The 18,797-nt window shown below is 43.1% G+C and overlaps 1 protein-coding gene across 2 annotated transcripts in view; it reads left to right on the top strand.

The window, feature by feature from the left end:
- Positions 1–18,797, top strand: part of SMIM29 (small integral membrane protein 29) — a 52,846-nt gene that overhangs the window by 18,281 nt on the left and 15,768 nt on the right. For both annotated transcript variants that reach the window (XM_077481417.1, XM_077481416.1), the window contains 3 exons: positions 9,719–9,884; positions 10,089–10,114; positions 17,279–17,378. In XM_077481417.1, coding sequence (XP_077337543.1) covers positions 9,774–9,884; positions 10,089–10,114; positions 17,279–17,378 — 237 coding nt within the window. In that variant the 5' untranslated portion in view covers positions 9,719–9,773. The remainder of the gene's footprint in view (positions 1–9,718; positions 9,885–10,088; positions 10,115–17,278; positions 17,379–18,797) is intronic.

Below are 18,797 nucleotides of genomic sequence, written 5' to 3'. Positions count from 1 at the left end.
TGTAAAAATACTTTAGTAGTGAGAAATTTAACATCCTGCATTCTCACACCTCAGTTCAGCCCCAATTCATGCACCTTCACACCTCAAATCGCTGTAACCCCCCTGCACATCTGTCCCACCGCAGTAACCACCCTGCTCTTCTGTCTCACTGCTGAACCCCCTTCTCATCTCTTCCCTGCTGCACATCTGCCCCATCTCTGTACCCTCTTCTCACCTATGATATGTGTGATATGCAGAGATGAGACACATCTACATGTCCTGGCACACTCATCCTGCTGATCTACCTGTTGCATTCCAGCCCACGTGCTTGTATGTGATGTCACATACAAGCATCTGGAATGGCTGTGCAATGATGAGCTGAGGTAAGGGGCATTTTCTGAAAGCAGTGGACCTGTGTGCAGGATCATAAATTGAGCCCCTGCAGCTGATAAAAGTGCAGCACTCTGCTTTGCAGCAAAAGTAGGGTGTGATTTTCATTGTGCTAAATACTGGCTGTGTCTTAAAGGGACATGGAGTACAGAGGTTCAGTACTAAGTGACGCAAATGTTCAGAAATACGTTCAACAAAGTTCCCAGAAGCTCAACAAACTGTCACCTGATTTGTGGTTTTCTCAATCACCATGAAATCCCTTCTTTTTGAGATTGGTAGTGCCAATCAAGCGAGTCATCTTCCTCCAGGTGGTGGGTGGGGCTAGCAGGACTGTGATTGATTGGTTTTAGTAGTGGCCAGTCACCGTCGTCCTCCTGAAAACAGGAATACGGCCCCCCCCCTCCCCAGCAGAACTGCACCCAATCTCTTCCCCCATCACAAAAGCTGACAATCGCAGCTACAGCAAAGTTAGAAAACCAAACAATGTTTCCCATCTTTTACAATGTGCGGGTCCTGCATGGGGAACTTTGAAATTGGAATACATTAGTGTCTCACTGACACTTCCCTGCGCTGCTCTGCTGATGGGGGAGGTAGTCGAGTGCCGGCCAAAGAGGCTTTGTGTGCTGCTTGCGGCACCCGTGTCAGGGGTTGCCTACCCCTGATCTAAAAGAACCAAATGATAGATTTTTATAGTTATCGCTGTGTGGGGTGTGTGTGTGTTTTTTTTTTTTTTTCCACACACGATTTAATTGTGTAGCTCTAAAAAAAACATTGAAGCACCTTATTCCTAATCGATATACAGCTGTCTCATGACCCAGCCTGTCTGCTTGGAAGCCTAAACAGGAGGAGATTCTAGTCCTCTACTGCTGGTCATGTTTAAAAAAACAAAAACTCATTTCTAATACAGAGTAAAAATAATTAACATTAATAAACTGTTTTAAATTGTCATACAAATATATATTTGAAATCAAATCTTTATTATTTATTGGCAATAACATTGTGTGAGCAGATTTCTGCCAGTCACAGGCTGTCACGCCCCTGTCCCAAATTCTGTCTTAGAATATGATGGAGGTGAAGCCTCCATGAAGCTACATGTAATATCCCACTCCCCATTGTGTTTAGCTGGTTAGTGGTCATGGAGGAGGAGGAGGGAAGGCGTGGGCTGTGATTTACCGCTGTGTATATGCCCACATGTGTGACTCTAGTCAAATGGGCTGTTCAGATGTGAGGGGGAGGAAATGCTCAGCATAGAAATTCACTGAAAACTGAGCATGTGCAGAGCTGCCAACACTGCTCTGCAAAATCCCTAGCTGAATTGAGGTCCTGGACAGAAGGGGAGATGGACATTGGCATTGCTGCAGTATATCAGTTTACCTGTTTCCAAAAGAGCCTCCACGGGGAAAAAATAGACAGTTACTTGGGTACAGATTCCCTTCATGGGATAAGCAATCTACCGAAGACAAAGCATTTAGTTAAGCTAGAGATAGGAAATACTGTTACATCTCAACAGTTGCTAGAATGCTAAGAGGAAAGGACCGCCTCTAAAAAGGTCATGTCTTATTCAACATTCTCACCTGCTGTCTTACTTGCACCAAGTGTTTAAAACAAAAAATATTACCATCAGGTAGAAATGTTACTTGGTTGTCCAAAAGAAGGAAGAATGAGACAGGGCAAGGGGGAGACGAGAAGCTTAGAGAGAAAGGAAGGGAAGTATAAAAGATGTGAGCAAGATCCCCAGGTGGCACAAGATCAGTGTTGTCGAACCTATGGCACACAGAGCCCTCTCTGTGGGCACGTGAGCAGGGCTGCCATCTTGTCTCTTGCCTGTAACAGAAGTGATGACTGCCTATTAAAAATATGCTGGTGCCCGGTCTTTTGGCTCAGGATTTACCAGCAGCACATGCATGGCCTCTTGCAGTCCTGCTCTCTCCCACCCTCTATGCATCTCACCTATTGGCTTCCCCGACACACTCGGGTCCTGTGCAAGGAGACAATTGGCCAGCGCAGGTGTCAATCATGGGAGCTGGGCCGATGCATGCGTCTGCCGCTTTGGCCAATCCACGGTTCTGTGTTGGCTTGGTGGGTGGGCTGGGCAGGTTCCGTGCAAGGAGGCAATAGGCCAGCACAGGTGTCAGTCATGGGTGCTGGGCTGATGCATGCGTCCACTGCTTTAGGCAATCTGCGGCTCTGCATGGCCTGGTGGGTGGGCTGGGCAGCAAAAAATTAACAAAGCTGGCGTGCCAATGAGGAGGAGGCGAGAGTGTCCCAGGTGTTCACTATCAGGCCAGGGCAGAATTTTCCCAGAGTTCTGGCTGGATCCCAGTAAGGCTGCTTGGAATGTGGGGGAAAGAGCTGAACTGGTTGCCCATAGCAACTTAATACAAGCCTTTGCTTTGCAATAGAGGAAGGAGCTCACAAGAGGACTCTTGGTTGGCTGCAGCCAGGGACCAATGAGGAGCCAGGACAAGTGCACCATGGGACATATAATCCCAGAAGACTATGGCTCCATTTTAATTAAAGGAAAACAGCCCCAGCACGCCCTGCAAAAATAAGAGGACGGACAGCCTGGAGCCCAGGAAAAAAAGGGCTGAGGGAAAAGGGAGAGCAAGGTTAGAGGAGTGTGGAGACGAAAGTGAGAGGATGATGAGGTGGTTTGGAAAAGAGAGCCCAAGCCACAATAGCCCCTGGAGTTGAACCAGCCAGAGAGGAGTGAGAGGACGGTCCTGTGAGGACACGATCAAGAGTGAGGAGGGCAAGCACCAACAAAAGAAGCTGCTGCCAGGCACACCAGCACTGGATGCCAAAGCCAGGTGAGTGCTGAACTGACTGCAAACCCTCTTTGGGTGGGCGGTCATCACCAGTGTTGGCACTTTGAAATAAATAAGTTGGTGTTAAGTCAAGCTCAAAAAGATTTGCCATCACTGCACTAGACTCTCTCCAGGTACAGCACCCAAGGCTTCTAGGTCTTCTCAAACTTCGACTGGGTATTGTTGAGGGTACACAAGAGTTTATTAGTAATCCTTTATCTAGTTAGAGTAATGTAGTCAAGTTAGACCATCAGCTGGTTCCACATTCTAGCTGCCAGGATAATGTAGGATATATACTTTTTTTATTTTTTGCATTGTTTAGGAGCCTAAATGTCTAGTTTCTGAAAGGGCAATTTCAGGTTTTTCTCTGTTACTGAGTGTATTAGAGTATAGCTTCTTATCCAAAATCTAGTGATTTTGAGACCTGGTTTCTAGTTGAATAAGCTTGGTTGCAGTCCTGGCAAAAATTCTGGGTTGGTAAATAAAGGAGCCAGAAGCATATGAGGAGAGTGTAACCCCTTTTGGGAGTCTGTTTATCCTAGACAGTGAGTGTATAAGAAAGCGAAGGGATCAAAATAGAAGGCCGCAACCTGCTAGGTATCCATATCAACACTTTGAGCTGAGTTCTAGGGCAAGTTCTTCGATATCTATCTACCCGCTGAGTTAGATGTTTCTCAGAGATGATGGGGCCAAGTGTGGTAGTTTGCTGCATGATAAGCTGACAAATTAGGGACACTCAGATGCCCCCACCGACGCCTAGGCGTATACAAGGTAGACTTGTTTTTTCTAGATACTCTGTTCCACTTGAAGTGAAATCTTTTGGTTTGAATGGATTTTAGGTCCTTCCCAGGTATTGCTAAGGGTAGCATTCTAGAATAGTATAGGAACCTCGGAAGTTCATGGAATTGATCCTACCAAACCACGATAGGGGCTTAGAGGACCAATTCTGCAGCAAGTTGTTTAAAGAGGCCTGGATAATTTTCCCAGTAGAGGGAGTCCTATATATATATATATATATATATATATATATATATATATATATATATATATATATATATATATATATATATATATATATATATATATATATATATAATATAATGGAATGGATTTGGTGGCCCATTGAAATTCTAAGTTAGATTTAAAGTGGAAGTAAACCCATGGATTTAAACGGTTAAAAAAAGCATGCCGGGAATGCTAACTGCACATTGGCTGTGCTCTCCGCCAAACTATCAAACCATCCAATGGCTGGTGTCATAACGAATCACATGTGCAGCACCATAGCAGTTGAAGATTAAACGGAGGCAAAGATGGCAGCTTCCTTGGCTGAAAACAATAGGGGAGTTTACTTCCACTTTAAGCAATGAGCAAGTAGAGGAAGTTTATGTTCATGGCTATTTATGTCTATTTAGTGGTTAACCCTGAAGATTTAGAGAAGGCCTGGAGCACTTTAAGCAGAAAAGGGAGTGTTGTATGTGGAGATGAAATGTACATCAGGACATCATTCGCAAACAATGCACATTTATGTTCTTGGTGCCCCGCAAGAGACTTCTTTCTTTCTGGTTCTATAGCTAAGGTGAACAATAAGGGTGACCATGGGCACCCCTTGCCTTGCCCCCCCTCTGAATATTTGAGTGGGGATTTATGTACTCTGATGTACACCTGTGCTGAAGAAGCATGGTATAATGCCCGCAAGGTATTTTAGAAACGAATTCCAAAACCCAAAAGAAAGTTCCAGAATAAGCTATCAAAAGCTTTATGTGAATTGAAGGAGAGTTGCAAATGCTAATGCATCTGGAAAAGGAGATCATATACAGTGCTATGCGGACCTCATTGGAAGTAGGTCTATGCCAAATAAATCCCCATTGATCCCTATGTACACTGCCTTGAAAAAGTATTCATACCTCTTTAAACTTTTTCACGTTATGTCATGTTACAACCAAAAAACATGAATGTATTTTATTGGGATTTTATGTGATAGACCAGTACAAAGTGGCACATAATTGGGATGTGGAAGGAAAAGTGTGACTGCTTTTATGTTCAGCCCCCTTTACTCTGATACCCATAACTAAAATCTAGTGGAACCAATTGCCTTCAGAAGTCACCTAATTAGTAAATAGTCTACCTGTGTGTATTTTAATCTAAGTATAAATGCAGCCGATCTGTGAAGCCCTCAGAGGTTTGTTAGAAAATCTTAGTAAACAAACGGCATCATGAAGGCCAAGGAACACACCAGACAGGTCAGGGATAAAGTTATGGAGAAGTTTAAAGCTGAGATGGGTATTAAAGAAAAAAAATATCCCAAGCTTTGACCCTCTCACGAAGCACTGTTCAATCCACCATCTGAAAATGGGGAATTGGGGATGGAGTATGGCACAACTGCAAACCTACCAAGACATGGCCGTCCACCTAAACTGACAGGCTAGGCAAGGACAGAATTAATCAGAGAAGCAGCCAAGAGGCCCATGGTAACTCTAGAGGAGTTGCAGAGATCCCCAGCTCAGGTGGGAGAATTTGCCCACAGGACAACTATTAGTCGTGCACTCCACAAATCTGGCCTTTATGGAAGAGTGGAAAGAAGAAAGCCGTAAGAAGTCCTGTTTTCCTTTTGTGAGAAGCCATGTGGGGGACACAGCAAATATGTGGAAGAAGGTGCCTCTGGTCAGTTGAGACAAAATTTTACTTTTTGGCCTAAAAGCAAAACGTTATATTTGGCGGAAAACTATCACTGCACACCACCCCCACCGTGAAACATGACGGTGATAGCATGTTGTGGGGATGCTTTTCTTCGGCAGTGACAGGAAAATTGGTCAAAGTTGATGGGAAAGTGGATGTAGCCAAATACAGGGCAATCTTAGACTCTATACATGCTATTAGATTTTCTGCAGATTTTTGTCTTCAGATTTACCAAGACATGTAGTGCAAGGGCCTGCCTGATTGCGTACAAATTGAAACTTTTGCGGTTTGACCTCATATTATATGGTTTTGGTAAATCTGAAGACAAGTCTGCAGAAAATCTAATAGCGTGTATGGGACCTTAGAAGAAAACCTGTTATGCCGCGTACATGCGATCGGAATTTTGGCCAGCAAAAGACCGATGAAAACTTTTCATTGGAAAATGCGACCGTGTAGATGCTCTATCGGAATTTTGCTTGTTGAATTCCCGCTAGAAATTCCAATCGTGTGTATGCAATTCTGATGCGCAAAAACTCATGCATGCTCAGATTCAACTACGAGATGGAAGCAATTGGCTACTAGGTATTGAACTTCCTTTTTATAGTCCCGTCGTATATGTTGTATGTCACTGCGTTCTTGGCGGTTGGAATTTGGTGTGTGTAGGCAAGACAGTTTGAGCAGAATTCCGATGGGAAAACCATCAGCGCTTTTTCCGACAAGAATTACGTTTGTGTGTACGAGCGTAATTTAGAGTCTGCAAAAGAATTGAGAGTGGGGCAGAGGTTCACCTTCCAGCAGGACAACGACCCTAAACATACAGCCAGAGCTTCAATGGAATGGTTTAGATCAAAGTGTTAGACTGGCCCAGTCGAAGTCCCAGACCTAAAGCCAATTGATTATCTGTGAAGACCTGAAAATTGCTGTTCAGAGATTCTCCATGCAATCTTACAGAGCTTGAGCCATTTTGCAAAGCAGAATGGGCAAAAATGTCACTCCCTAGATGTGCAAAGCTGGTAGAGACATACCCAAAAATACAGCTGTAATTGCAGCGAAAGGTGGTTCTACAAAGTATTGACCCAGGGGCTGAATACAAATGTAGGCCACACTTTTTACATATTTATTTGTAAAAAAAAGTTTGAAAACCATTTATCATTTTCCTTCCACTTCATAAATATGTGCCACTTTGTGTTAGTCTATCACATAAAATCCCAATAAAAGACCTTTGTTTTTGGTTGCAACATGACGACAAATGTGAAAGGGGTATGAATACTTTTTCAAGGAGCTGTATAGAACACCCCAGAAATGAGTTGAGCCAAATGGCTAAGGCCTTAATAAGAATTTTATATAGAAAACAAGATAAGGTCTGGTGTCACCGGTAACACACCTCCATCCCTATAATATGCAACAAAAAGAGAAATTCGCCCTGGGACTTTAAATGAGGTGAGCACCACTAAGCCAATAAAAGTAACAAGAGTAAGTACAGTATATGTTTTTATTCAGTAAAAATATTACAAGCATATTGTCATCAAAGAAAGCCACTTGGTACAAGGTACATAAAACTGGGTTGAATACAAGTAGTAGTAGTAGTAGTAGTAGTAGAATTGTATATGAACAGCCGCATAACATACAGACATCAGGTGTACCCGACATGTTTCGTGAGTCCCAGTTCGCTCTTCAGGGGTAGATGTTTATGAATTGTACCTAAGGTGAAAGGATATAATTTGGTATTTTAAAGGCAGAGGGTAAGAGGGGCCTAATAAATGGAGGCCCCATACTCATCACTACACATAGCTGAGCCAACAAATGTGAAGCCTTCAGACAGTGGCAGCAAATGTATCACCAGGGAGCTGAGGAGGCAGAGCCAGAAGTACTTACTCTTGTTATTTTTATTGGCTTAGTGGTGCTCACCTCATCTAAAGTCCCAGGGCGAATTTCTCTTTTTTTGTTGCTTAATAAGAATTTTAAGATCACAAATAATTAAAGGAATGTCTATAATTCCCAACATTGGTGGAATCCTTGTTTGGTTTAAGTATCACGCTGATAAAGGGCTTATTTTTCATTGTGAGGAATAGAGCCCTCTTCCCGAAGGTAGTTAAAGTACAGGACCAGCTGAGGGGTTAACAAGTCTGAAAATTGTTTATAATGTCTATTAGGTAAGCCATCAGGGGATTTTTTCAGTTTTAAAGCGGAGGTCCACCCTAAAATGGACCTCCGCTCATCGGAATCCCCCCCCCCCCTCCGGCGCCACAATCGGCACCTTTCAGGGGGGAGGGGGGTGCAGTTACCTGGATAATCCAGGTAACTGCACCCACTTCCGGGCTAGCTCTCTGCGGAACGGGCGTACGTTACGCCCCCGTTCCGCAAGCGCCCGCCCCCTTCAGCAAGTGCCCCGCTGCCTGCTGGGAAACACACAGCTCCCAGAGGCAGCGGGGACCGTCCGGATTGCGCCGCGCGGCTCGCGCATGCGCAGTAGGGAACCGGGAAATGAAGCCGAAAGGCTCCATTTCCTGATTCCCATACCCAAGATGGCGGCGGGACCCGGCAGCCGAGCGAGCGATCGGCTTCGGGTGCCGACATCGCGGGCGCGCTGGACAGGTAAGTGTCACTATTTAAAAGTCAGCAGCTGCAGTATTTGTAGCTGCTGGCTTTTAAAAAAAAAAAAAAAAAAAACGCGGAGTCCCGGTGGACTCCCGCTTTAAGGTTTTCAGGTCTTGGCTCATCAGCTGTGAACAGTTTATCCATTAGATCTGTGTGACTAGGGAAAAAGAGTTGGGAGTTGCATTGTATCTAGGAATGTGCGAACATGAGTATCTGATAGGACTTTTGTGGATTTATTTATTTATTTATTTATTTTGGGACTTTTTGAGAATTTTTTTTTTTTTGTTACAGGGTCAAAAACAAAGCCGTGGGAACAAGTGCTGAGGGAGGGATAATTTATATTTGCCTGGTTTAGTGTTCATATTTCCAGTCCCCTTTCTAAACCGTCCTGTCATTGCTGAACCCAAAGCTGTTCTGACAGGCAAGACCTTTGGCACATTATAACAATGCTGAAGAAAGCCTACCTCCTGCACGTGTGTGTGTGTGTGCGTGCGCGCGCGCGCATGCATGGGGTACTTTGCAATAACTACACCCGTGTCAGAGCTATGTCTTTTTCAGGGTGGCTCTGAGAGCTGTGAAAACCTGTTTAGGCAGTTTACAGGACGGGACCCTCGAGGTGACCTAATCTGTGTGCTGCTAAAACATCATTGTCCAGCCAGTAGGGTGCTAGCGGGTGAACAAACTGCATAGCATTTATGTAATATGCAAAAGTGAGGCCAGTGTGTGGCAGCAATGTGTAAACCACTCAAGTGGTGGAATTACAAATTGCGTGTAAGGTATAACAATTCATACACATGAATTTTAACAGTATATTTAGCTTAACATGCTCAGTGCTTTTTTTTATAGTGTTCTTCTTAATTCTGTAATTTTACAAAACCGTATTGTCTTTGCTGTTAGGTAAGTGGACACCTTGCAATGTATTACAGCTACTGTCCCAGTCCTATGCCATAGAAGAATGCCTGCACTTCTACTGTGCATTGATGCATGTATATCTGAACAATGTCTCTTCTGGTGAGGGCAGCTGTAATTAGAAGGTCCACCCACTATCTATCATTAACGTTACTTCTACATCTACTCAATCTGTGATATGACATAAAAACAAATTGCTCTTCAGTTTGTGCAAGCAATAACTGTATTTAACTGCAAATCTACTAATGGAGAAAAGAACCCTGTATGCACCAGAAACTAACAAATAAAACCGTCATATATGAATCATATAAATGCATAGAATTCATAGAGAAAACATTTTTTGTTTCTTTCCATACCAGATTCTTGTCACCATCACATTCTGGTTATCACACCAATGCCCACCTCAGTGACGCCATGAGTAATTCTACAGATTCCGGACCAAGTAATATTAATGCTGACTCTATGGGAGGGATTGTGCTGGTGCCTTTTTTCCTAATCACTTTGCTTGGTGTAGTTGTTGCAGTGGTAAGTTTTTAAAAAAACTTCTGAGTGCTTCTACCATATAGACCAAAAGTCCTGAATGATTGCTTCATATTTTCTGCAACTCCTGCATGCTGTCTAAATTGCTATGGAATTATTTACATTGTCAGTCTGTTAGTATTTTTACATTGTGCATTGCTTTTATGTTGATTGTAACAGATTTTCATTTTGTGCTTTTTTTGTTTATAGATCATGTATGTAAAGAAGAGGAAAAGGTATCTGTGGTGAACAATATGTGACACATTGCATAATTTTCACCTTCTATTGGTCTTTTGTTCATCATTTTTTTAGCTACAGTATAGTGACACCTGCTTGAAACTATCTCCCAGAGCAGCAGCTATGTGTTAGCATTCATTGAACACCATTCATTGTTTTGATGTATTATTTATTCTTGTAATTTTTGTAAAGAATCTTATTTCTAAATCTGTAGATATTAGCAGACCAGGACACCAAGTCAGGCTGCTGTACACACCAAATGTTGGCTGGTTTCTGTCGAATCGGCTAATACCGACTGATGTTTACCAGCCTTAAGGTTGGTCAGAGACACTGTAACCATGGGCATGCAGGCAAACGTGACCGCATCCCTGGAAGGACCCCCCACCTACTTGACCACCTTACCTGTCCTTTCTTGCAGTTCCTTACTCCTTCTTCTCAGTTGACAAGAATGCCTGTCGCTTTTGGGTATAGATGAGCATGTGACTGGCTTCCCTTTAACAGCATCTGTGCCTAGCAGCCAATTGCAAGGCTTGAGCACAAATGATTGCGGGAGTGATGTCCTAACTTACCAAGTTTACCAACACAGCCAGTCTTGGCACCAGCTGTGGAAGAGCAAGGTTTTGCGCGATAGAGCAGGCAAGGGGAGTATAAGAAAGTTTGGGGTTTGCCTATTTCAGGTGCACATAGAATCTGATTGGCTGCCATGCACAGCTGCACCAGATTCTATCTTCAACTTGTTCAAATAAGCTTTGGCATAAAACCAGGAAGCTGATTGGTCTCTATGAAGAGTAGCACCAGATTTTGTACTCTCTGGTTTTAAAAAAAAAATAAACCCCACTATCTCCTTTTCCATTTTAAATTAGAATTTTTTTTTTTTTTTCTTGCCATTTTTGTACCATGGTAAATATTTCCCTTCACTTTCTGTCCTGTAGACACAACAGGAATTGAAAGGAAAATCTCTTAAAACGTAGGTAAATTCCCACTTTGACAATTTATTATAAGAACAGGTAACCACATTAAGTCTTCATGTACACACTGCCTAATTTTGACTGATGGCCGCGGGAAAACACAAAGCAGTTTACTTTTTTTTCCCCCATGGCTGGCAGTCAAAATGTTACTATTCTGAATGCGATTCTTCCCTGTTTAGGAGAGGGAGGTTGAAGTTCTCCTAATCGCAGCAGTTTCTAAACTCTGGGCAAAGCCTATGTTACATATGACGCATACAATGAATATGAAAAGTCTACACATCCCTGTTAAAATGTCAGGTTTCTGTGATGTAAAAAAAATGAGACAAAGGTAAATCATTTCAGAACTTTTTCCACCTTTTTAATGCGACTGTACAACTCAATTGAAAAACAAACTGAAATCTTTTAGGGGGGAGTAAAAATAAAATAATGTGTTGCATAATTGTGCACGCCCTCTTATAACTGAGGCTGTAGCTGTGTTCAGAATTAAGCAATCGCACCTGCCATCGTTTAACCACTTAAGCCCTGGACCATTTGCCTGGCCAAAGACCAGAGCGTTTTTTGCAATTTGGCGCTATGTCGTATTAACTGACAATTGCGCAGTCGTGTGACGTGGCTCCCAAACAAAATTGACGTCCTTTTTTTTTCACCGCCATTAAGAGTAAAAAAATAAAAAATTATTAAAGGGGTTGTAAAGGTAAATGTGTTTTTTCACCTTAATGCATTCTATGCATTAAGGTGAAAAAACATATCTGACAGTCCCGATGCCCCCAGCCCCCCCGTTTTACTTACCTCACCCCTCGAAAGTCCCGCGCTCGCCCCCCGACGTCCTTTCCACAGTTCAGCCTGGCCGCTGATTGGCTGGAGTGGATGGATGGAAAGCAGCACAGCCATTGGCTCGCGCTGCTGTCAATCACATCCACTGACACGGAACGCAGGGGGGGGGGCAGTGTGATACAGCCGGGGGCTATAGCCGCTCGCTGTATCACGGGAGCGCGCAAGCAGATGCTTCTCACCATGCGAGGGAGCTCGCATGAACGTGAGAAGCACCTGCAGGAGGAAGCCGAGACAGCCGCCGAGGGACCCCAGAAGACCAGGTTCAGGGCCACTCTGTGCAAAATGAGCTGCACAGTGGAGGTAAGTATAACATGTTTGTTATTTAAAAAAATAATAATAATTCACTTTTACAATCCCTTTAATAAAAATGGGATAAAACTATCCCCTCTTTTTGTAAATGCTATGTAAATGCTTTTAGCTCATCCACCGGCTCAAGAGGGCTCCTCCCAAAGATGCCACAGCTCTCAGACCTTGTGTGTTTCCAGCCTATCCTGTAATCTAGCAGTCATTTTTTCCATTAGCTCCACGTCTTTAATTCTGGTGTACAGAGCATCTTGGGAAGGCGAGGAGCTTCGCTTCCAGTTGAGGGAAACCAGACAGCGTGCAGCAGTAAGGATGTGTCTGAGTAGTTTCTTGTGCGGTTTGGGAATTTGTAGCGCTGATACCAGCAAGAAAAATGTTGGTGTTAAAAGAACCGGCACCTCAAATAGGCGGGAAAACAAGTGCGTTGAATGCCAGAAGGGTACTATCGGGGCAGCTCCAGTAAATATGGTAAAGAATACCTCTATCTCTTTGACACCGCCAGCATCGGTCAGGGATAGACAAATAGATGGCGTGGAGCACGTCCAGAGTCATGTATCAAAAGTAAATTTATTTTATAGGCATTTTCCTTGTAAAGCGTGGAAAAGGAGCCCTTAGCTGCCTGGGTTCAGATCGTCCGCCACGTCATCTCAGGGATATTTTTCACCTATTATCTTTTTTCAGCGGAGCATATAGGAGTGTTTACCCTGATTTACCATAGAATAGGCATTGAATAACTGATATATGTCAGAGATCAGGCCCTGTCACGCGGATCCCTCCAAGATTATGCGCTCAAAAGGGGAAGGCGCTAACATTTTTTAATTTGGAGCAATGGTTTGGGCATAGTGGCGTATTTGCAAGTATCCATAGAACACCTGGCCAGGTAACACATGTTTCTTCTGAAGTTCAGCAAATGTTAGTAGCTTACGAGTTCTAGGGTCCACCAAGTGTTCAAAGTGGAATAGGTTCCGTGTCGCCCAAGGCGAGGACATCTGGTGGGCGAGACCAGCAGGCAGCCTGGGGTTACAGATAAAGGCGGTTAGGAGTGGTTTTGCAGAGCAGAGCCCATGGTCACAGTATAGATTGTGCCAGAGCGTTCTGGGTTGAGGCATGGATCCCAGGAGCCTCCCCGGGTCCACCTCCGCATTCATGTTCCAGAGCAAGCTGTTCAGGTGTATGGGTGCCAGCCATAATTTTTCAATCTACGTCCCCTTATTATAAGATCGTTGGGGGGAACCAGGAGGTTATAGGGCGCAATTGGGTCACTTTGCAATATTTTATCAGGTTAGGGAACGCTAGTCCCCCATCAGGTCTGGACGACATTAATACCGAAAGGGGAAACCTATGTCTCTTATAGTTCCAAATGAAGTGTATCAGATCTGCTTGGAGTGTTCCCAAGTGCGCATAGTGGACAGGGATGGGCAGTGTTTGGAATAAGTATAGGATTTTAGGGAGAATGGTCATCTTGACTGAGGCCAGACGGCCCAGAAGGGATATGTGTTTCCATTTTTGTAATAGTTCCAGTATAGAGCGAAAAAGAGGAGGGGGGGGGGGGGTTTGCTTGGTATAGGGTGGCGAATGTCGGTGTGAGATGAAGGGGAAACTCGTTTTGCAGGTGGTGGACTTCTCTAGTGGAGATATTGATCGGGAGGGCCTCCGATTTGGAAGCATTCATTTTATGTCCAGATCAGCATGCAGATTGGGTAAGGAAATCCTAGGCTGGGTCATGGTAATTATGATTTCGTCTGCAAACAGTGACAACTTAAATTCCTTTCCCCTGACCAGTATGCCCCAAATATCTGGATTTCCACGCATAGATGCTGCCAGGGGTTCAATACATAGCACAAACAGTAGGGGTGAGAGCGGGCACCTCTGACGGGTGCCATTAGTGAATGGGAAGGAGGATGATAGAGTGAAGGGGGTCTAAACTTTGAATGTAAGGTTAGTATAATGGTGTGGGATGGCTTGTGGGAATGGTCCCCGAAATCCCATATAGCGCAAAGTGGCAAACGGGAAGGGCCAACCAAGCCAGTCAAAAGCCTTTTCCGTGTCTAAGCTTAGTATTGGGGACCCCAGACCCTCCCTGTTCCCCCACGTCAATTAGGTCTATGACCCTCCTTGTGTTGTCACTCGATTGACAGAGAGCCCACCTGATCCTTGTGAATTAGGGAGGATAGGACCGCATTCAAGCAAATCAAGAACAGCTTAGTAAAGATTTTCAGGTCGGAGTTCAGGAGCGCTATGGGCCTGTAGCTAGCACAAAGAGAGGGGTCCTTATCTGGATTAAAGTGAGGAAGGATCTCCTGCATATCTGAGGGTCTGGGGGGTCTGCTGAAGAAGTGTTAAAAAGCTTACACATATGTGGTAACGAGAGGGGGAGAATGGATTTTCTAGTATTCGTAAGGGAAGGCGCCTGGGCCAGGGGATTTGCATGGGGTTTTTTTTTTTTTTTTGGGGGGGGGGGGGGGGTTTTTTAGTCGACAAGTTCCTCCTCATTAATAGGTGCATTGAAGGGAAGAAAGTCTGAAGTTTGCAGTTGAGGGATTCCACTCTGTTGTAGATATTGATCTATGCCAGTGATGGCGTACCTTGGCACCCCAAATGTTTTGGAACTACATTTCCCATGATGCTCATGCCTCTGCAGAGTAGATTGAGCATCATGGGAAATGTAATCTACTCTGCAGAGGCATGAGCATCATGGGAAATGTAGTTCAAAAACATTTGGGGGTGCCAAGGTTTGCTATCATGCGATCAGCGAGATGGGGGGGGGGGGTTTATGAGGAGTCCCGGGTTTATTATATAACATTGAGTAGAACTCCTCAAAGGAATGGGCAATGTCTCAAGGGTGGGATAGTATACAGACCGATCCATTTTTTATTTGGTGTGGGATAATTATGTGACTATACTCAGTTTTCTAGCTATTAGGGAAGTGGGCTTTATTACCCTTGTCGTAGTATACTTGTTTGTCTATTCAGAGCTTTTTCCATCTGTCCTAGTGGGTTTTTTTTTTTAAGTAAGGGTAGGGATGGAGATATCTGTAGCCAAGTTTTGAGGGCCCCAAGTTCCCTTTCAGTTTGCAACTTGGTGGCCCTAGCTTATTTTTTTCATTTTGAAGGTGAGTGTGATGCAACGGCCCAGGAAGACTGCCTTTATGGGCTTCCCAGGGGGTGCAGAGAGATACCTCCGGGGATGTTATTTTCAAGAAAATATAGTTTTAGTGTGGACTCTAGTTCTATTTTAGATGGGAAGTGCTGCAACAGGAAATTGTCTGCCACTGGCAAGGTTTGCGATTCAGGGCTCCTAATTTCAGGGTAAGTAAGATGGGGGCATGGTCTGACCAGGTGATTGGGAGTATCTGACTTGGTGACGCGTAGTGTGGTATTATTAACAAAGAGGTAGTCAGTACATGTTTGCATGCGGTGAGGGGCGGAATAAAACGTATACTGCCGGTGCATGTGGTGGAGGTGGCCGGCGCCATCATGTCCGTCCCGCCGGGCGGCATGTGAGGCAAAGTGAAATAGCTGCAGAAGTTCGTAGAAGACCCAGGGGGAGGTTGTGAGGATCTCCACGATTTAGAGGATCGGGTCCTCCTGGATCCACCCATGTGAGGGTGTAAAAAGTCCCCTGGAAAGGCCTTGTATCTGTGGGCTGTGAGAAAGCTAGGAGCTCAAGCGTCTATGCAAGTCGACTTCCAGTCACTCCCCCCACATGTAGCATTTTAATGTACCACACTGCACATACCATAACAGCATTATGGTATGAACAGCACACAAACAAAACAAATTGTTTGCGCTGTGCCAGTGCAGTAGAAAGCAAGTTATTGCAGTATGTGTGGACCGGACTTAAATGTCTTGTTTTTGTGAATAGTTACAAATGGCCAGCAACCATACTGCTCATATGGAGACCCTTCTTCCTTTGTGCTTTGCTGATCCTCTCTTATTGAACTGAAAGTTTGACAAATAGGGTCTATATGATTGTAAACAGTGGACTCTAATGTTTGTGAAGGTTCTCACTTATCCAATTCCTGGAATTCATTTTGCAAAAATGTCTTGCATGCTTTCTAAAAGTCGCAACGTATGCGGTAAATTCAGGTACTTATGTAGAACCTGTACTTGAATTTGACACATGCTAGCTGCTGCACCTATTTTTAGAATGCACATGCAAAAGCTGTCTGCTCGGGATCACTTTCTGTATGCCAAAAGAGTTGGTGTTGATTAGCTCCCTTTAGTAATAAACAAACTGTCATTATTTTGTTTTGCATTTGGTGCATGTTAAAGTGGTACAAGTGGTTAGAACTACCTGAATTTTACTCACAAGTCGTTTTCTGCACCAAAAGTGTCGCAGATGCTTCATGAACTTGATCCAATATGTTAACAAGGGATTAATGCCACAAAAGTGGCAGAACTTCTTTATTGAACCCTCAAAGTATTGCTCTAGTAGTAGTTAGTCAAATTCAACTAGATTTGTTCTATAATCTTAATGATGCCCTGTAACTCATTCAAGTCAGTTGTCAGTTCCAGTGAGTGTCTTAGACAATAACATCTGCCTTTCCATGGTGATTAGTTAAGGTGTCTCCGCTACCTATGTGGTTATAAATGCCAGAGTATTTTCCTGACGCTCATTGGAGCTAAAGACGTGGCTCGGATAATCCACGAAACATGCTTAGCATTACAAAACAAGTCCAGCTGAATGTGACTGCTAGATTTTGGACTCTGACTAGCAGCTAGAGGCCATGTAACCAAGGCTACTAGGCTTAGACTATTCCAAACTAGCTGCTTATGTAGTGTAAGTAACTTGACAACATTGATAACCCATACAGGAAATTTACTGTATACTAGCCACATGAATTCCCTAAACAGTATGTTTGAATTTTCTTCTATATAAAAACAGATTTATATGTAAAATTCCCATCTCCATACATATTTTAACACTTACTTTCAGGTAATTACTGCAGTTTCGCTTTAGCCTACATTTCTTGTTTTGACTTTTACTAGTAGATATCTTATCCTCAAAAGTTGAGGCTGCATTTTAATCCACTATCCCCATATTTCCCCATCTTAGAGTGGACCGGCTTAGACATCATCTGCTTCCTCTATACAGCTATGATCCAGCAGAAGAAATACATGAAGCTGAGCAGGAACTATTAGGCCAAGAGACTAAGGTCAGTGATGCATTTCTTCTTTTTTTTTTTTTTTTTTCCCTCTTCTACATACAAAATACACAAATGCTTTTACAGCACACAGGACATGTAAAGTTTAATTTATTTATGTGAAGGCCACAGTCAAGTCAGGTGTTAGCTACTGAAAGTAGGAATAAAAGCAGACATGGTAGCCTTGTAATCTGTGTAAAAGAAGTGCTATTTGTATGGAAAGATATGTTTTATGATTCAGCTAACATGCTGTCTATATTTCATGCCTCAAAATAAATACAGTATTTTTTGTGAAGAAGGTTATTTATGGGAATTAAATGTGTAGGACTGCCAACATCCTTAAAACATGAGAGGAAAAAAGGAGCATGCAACAGGGGTGCCCTCTTGGACTTTTAAAATGCATAAATAAAGGTAATGGTGAAAATGAAAGGCAACCATGTGCCACTTTTATTGAGTACACAGTATCTGATAAATTTTGTAGTCATAAACCATCACATTAAAATATACAAAAAGTACACCAATGAACCATTTAATACATTAGACATGTATATCAAACCCAAAGCTAATAATCCAGGCACTGCCAGAGTCAAGCTGAGGTCAGGCCACGAAGATTTATAGCATACATTCCGACATGTTTTGGAAATGTTATTGGTACGTATTTTCCTTCATCAGGGAGGATTTTATACTTGGGTGGCTTTATATATAGAGTTAATTGAAAAGACATGGAGAAATTGTAAAAACAAATGCGGGGAATCCATGTTGGCTGAAAGTCTGCATGGACACAAAGATGGACAAACATGCAACCCAGAGCCGGCCACTGATTCACATCCACAATAGACGACCTGATGTTAAACCAGCAAAGGAGTATTGCTGTCTTTCACTGTGCTGATAGAGGTGCAGACATCATAGCGGCAGTCTCCAGACTATATAAAAAGATAGTCACCCAAGTATAAATCTCCCTTGATGAAGGAAAATCTGTACAAATAAAATTTCCAAATTTATCAGATACTGTGTACTCCATAAAAGTGGCACCAAATTGCCTTTTTATTTACCCCCATTACTTTTAATTGTGCCTTTTTAAAAGTTGTTGCATGCTCCTTTTTTTCTCTCAGTATTTTTTGTGATCTCACAGTGGCAAGTGTGATTATACAGTTTTCACAAATTAGTGAAAATTTCCCTTAATATTTAGCTGCACATATTCGGAAATGACTGTTAACATTGCTGAGCTAGGTTGTGAGACAAACCTATTTAGTAAGTCACAAAAAAAAGCAGTGTTGTGCAAAGTGAAGTAACCCAAGTCAACTGATAAAATCTTCCCCCTAAATCATGTAGACTCCTATCAGTTGCTATGGATTACTGTATTTTTCCATCTTGTAATAAGTGAAAGCAAAGTGGTTTCATCTGTAACTATTTTATTCGTTTCTACCTAGA

This window comes from Lithobates pipiens, unplaced genomic scaffold (genome assembly GCF_037356315.1).
Source record: "Lithobates pipiens isolate NorthernLeopardFrog02 unplaced genomic scaffold, aLitPip1_a1.2 Scaffold_16, whole genome shotgun sequence".
Lineage (NCBI taxonomy): Eukaryota > Metazoa > Chordata > Amphibia > Anura > Ranidae > Lithobates > Lithobates pipiens.
Note: the sequence above shows the minus strand (reverse complement) of the source record. Positions and strands in the feature narration are given on the sequence as shown.